This window comes from Struthio camelus, chromosome 2, assembly GCF_040807025.1.
Source record: "Struthio camelus isolate bStrCam1 chromosome 2, bStrCam1.hap1, whole genome shotgun sequence".
In the NCBI taxonomy this organism is placed as follows: Eukaryota; Metazoa; Chordata; class Aves; order Struthioniformes; family Struthionidae; genus Struthio; species Struthio camelus.
In genome coordinates, this window is record NC_090943.1 from 19348383 (window position 1) to 19351744 (window position 3362).

The following is a 3362-nucleotide window of genomic DNA, read 5'->3' on the forward strand; positions in this document are numbered from 1 at the left end:
AGTCAAAACTAACCATTCTCTTCTTAGTTTGTAAGTGATTGCACCTAAAGTGATAAAATATAATCCTTCTTTGGAAGGATCTTGAAATATCTGCAAACACTCTTGACTGAAGGGATTAAAAATCTACCGTTATGAGAAGCAGATGTAAATTGGACTGCTGAGTTGCTGGACTTTATCTATGGCTACTTCAGGACTGCTAGGCAATCATCTAGAAATAGTTTGGCAAAAAGGCCAGAAAGTCTTGAGTTCTCTTTATCCCATCACATTAGATAGCTATGAGTCAATCATTAGCCTTTCAACTGTAAAATGTAGTAAGGCTTCACTGGAGACTTACCAGTGATTCTAGATCAGCTGATTGTAACTATGTTGAGATATGAATTCATATAGTAAAGGCCTCTTCCCATGAATTATTGAGATGTTGACTTCCTACCTCTAGAGTTGCCTGTGTTAGGAAAATGCCTGGTTTGTCAACAGTGTTGCAAGTTTTCTCCTGATCTGCTGGTACGGTAGTAGACAGAACGGTATGAAATGTGCTAGTGACCACTTATCTGTCTTTGCAACAGCAGTAGGAACTACTATGTTTCATCTTTATTACTAGCTGTACTGTTTGCAGGACACAGTCATGAGATTACTAATATACTGCATCATTATTTACTAGGCACTAAGACATCTTATTTCTGAGAAGAGATGGGGTAGTTTTAGATCTATAAAACTATCAGTTGCATAATGTTAATGCTTTCTGAAGGATAAGACTGTGATATTCAAAGTTTTTGTATTCATAGTGGTAGCTTTTAATTCCAGTATTATCGGTGGCTATATTTTCTTTTCCTTAGGGATCATAGTTGCTTTTTTTAATTGCACAGAGTAAATGGGAGGTTGATAAGAGGAGTGTATCCACTAGGCAGGTATTGTAAAATAGCTGGTCGTGCTGTAAATTCACTCCTGCTTTTCCCTTACAGTAACTTTTGTATTTGCACTAATAGCAGCCCCTTGAAAAGTAAAGCCAAAACTTACTGCCACATAGAAACTCCATAGCAAAGGCAGGAAATAATCTGTTTCTTACAGTGGTTTTCAGTAGCTACATTTATAAAAACAGGCTCTGAACTAAATACTATATAACTGCAGGGACCATTCTATAAGATTTCTTTCTGTATAGGACTGTTCTACAGAATGACTTCAGACTTTCCCTAATCAAGAGATCCCTATGCAGGGATCTATGTGCCTTTGAAGTAGTCTGACCAGAAATGTCCATGGAGAGCCAACAGTTTGCACAGTTGAGCTTTTAAACGTCCCTATGCACTATTTTACCATATCCCGGTCAGCTATACTAGGCCAAAAATTTAACTGAGCATTCAGTGCAGTTACCACCTACTTCTTACTGGTAGCTGTTAATATAAGAAAAGTGAAATTTCACTTTCCTGACTTAATGTTGAACAGGAAAACCGTGTGTATTCAGTATGGAAAATCCCAGAATAGCTAACTAGTCTTGAAAAAAAATAATTGTACCTCAAGAAATTTTAACACTGGTCTATGCTAAACTTGTTGCTATTCAATCCACAGTTGTTGCTATATATGACTATACAAAGGACAAAGATGACGAGCTGTCGTTTATGGAAGGTGCAATCATTTATGTGATAAAGAAGAATGATGACGGCTGGTATGAAGGAGTTTGCAATCGAGTAACTGGCTTGTTTCCTGGGAATTATGTTGAATCAATCATGCACTATGCCGATTAAAATCCTTTGCTTTTAAAGTTGGGTCTTGTATTCAGTCATACCATGATTATTTACAAAGGGTAACTAAAAGCTAACAGAATTGTCTTAATGTATTTTCAAAAAAAAAAATGTGCCCATTTCTTCAGGCCATACTGTTTTAATGGTATGATTGAACGTCCATCTCTCTAAGTCTCTGGAGACGGTATCTCTTACCTGATGGCAATTTGTAAAACAAGCAACTGTCTATTACTGGTTATACTTATTTACTTATGCATTGTTAATTTTATGACCAGCCTAAATATTCTGGGGAAGTAGGGTATAATATTTAATGAATCATGATTCAGATTGTGCCATTACATTTTTCAGTACAGCATGGTAACTAACACTACGTTAGACTAACATATTAAAATATGGATGAGAAGTTTAATGTTAGTGCTGGTCATATTACTTTTTGTTTAGACTCTTTGCTCATTCTTGAACTATATTTGTTTAAAGCATGCATACAAACTTATGTATTGAAATATACTTTTTTAAAAATCCAAGATGCTTCCAATTTGTTGTAATCTTTACCTGGAGTATTCTCACTAAAGTCTATTACAATGAGTTGTTTGGGTCTAAGGTGTCCGTGTGAATCAAAAAATGGGTGGTCTTATGTATGTGTAATTTGTACCCAAGTTTTTTTTTTAATGAGTAAATTTACATTATGACTTTTTCCATTCATAAATATATAAGTGAACCAAAGGTCTTGTCCATTACTTTGTTGGTTTGCTTGGCAAATAAGTTTGGAATGCTAACATAGCAAAATCATGGTTGTGTTATTCTAGGCAATGTACTAGAAAACAAAGGTTCATAACATAGGGTAAATAAATTGGATATGAAACCTGAATTACCTACTTACACAAACTCTAAAAGTTCTTTTCTTCCAAAATTAATTTTAGCAAGGATTCTTGATTGAATCTGGTTATCTGGATGCAGTAAGTTGATCACTGTCTGTAACTGACATTGCTCAATGGAAACTGTATCTGGACTTGGTAATATGCCAAGTCCAGCACAAAGAGAGCTGACTGACTGTCCTTAAGATGTGACTGAGGGGAAACACACCACACTACATCCTGTTGTGTTCAGGGTTTTCTTGGGTTTTGTTTGTTTGTAATAGTGCCATGTACTTTGCCCTTCGAGTTAAGGGACCACAGGCAGAGTTGGAGGAGATGTACTTCTGTTTTGCAAATTCTGTGCCTTAAACAACCTGGAAAAAAAAGTGGTAGTACTGGATAACTACTCTAACAGGGATGTGCTTTGAACTTCAGAGTACTTCTCTAAAAGGGTATCAAATACACTCCATAAATGAGTGATGGAAGCTGGTAGATGTCATTGAATCCTTCTTTTTTTAGTGTGAGTTAGAAATACTGAGCCTTTCATTTTCTCAACGGTAGCAGTCTCAAGTTCTGCATCTTGTTAATTGTTAACAATTAACAGCCATTACCAAACCTGTATTTCTCTATAAAGTGGAAAATTTTTCATTTGTGTGTAACCCTATTAAAGTCTACATCTGGTCTTTTATAGTAAACCATTCCCATATATGAAATTCCAGGTGCTTCTCAAGTTTAACAGCTTGGAAGCATTCAAACCCTCTTATTTGCACAGGAG

At 35.8% G+C, this 3362-nt stretch overlaps 1 protein-coding gene across 10 annotated transcripts in view; it reads left to right on the top strand.

The window, feature by feature from the left end:
- Positions 1–2456, top strand: part of ABI1 (abl interactor 1) — an 84255-nt gene extending 81799 nt beyond the window's left edge. For all 10 annotated transcript variants that reach the window (XM_009679601.2, XM_009679598.2, XM_009679602.2 and 7 more), the window contains one exon: positions 1561–2456. In XM_009679601.2, coding sequence (XP_009677896.1) covers positions 1561–1736 — 176 coding nt within the window. In that variant the 3' untranslated portion in view covers positions 1737–2456. The remainder of the gene's footprint in view (positions 1–1560) is intronic.
- The last annotated feature ends 906 nt before the right edge of the window (positions 2457–3362 follow it).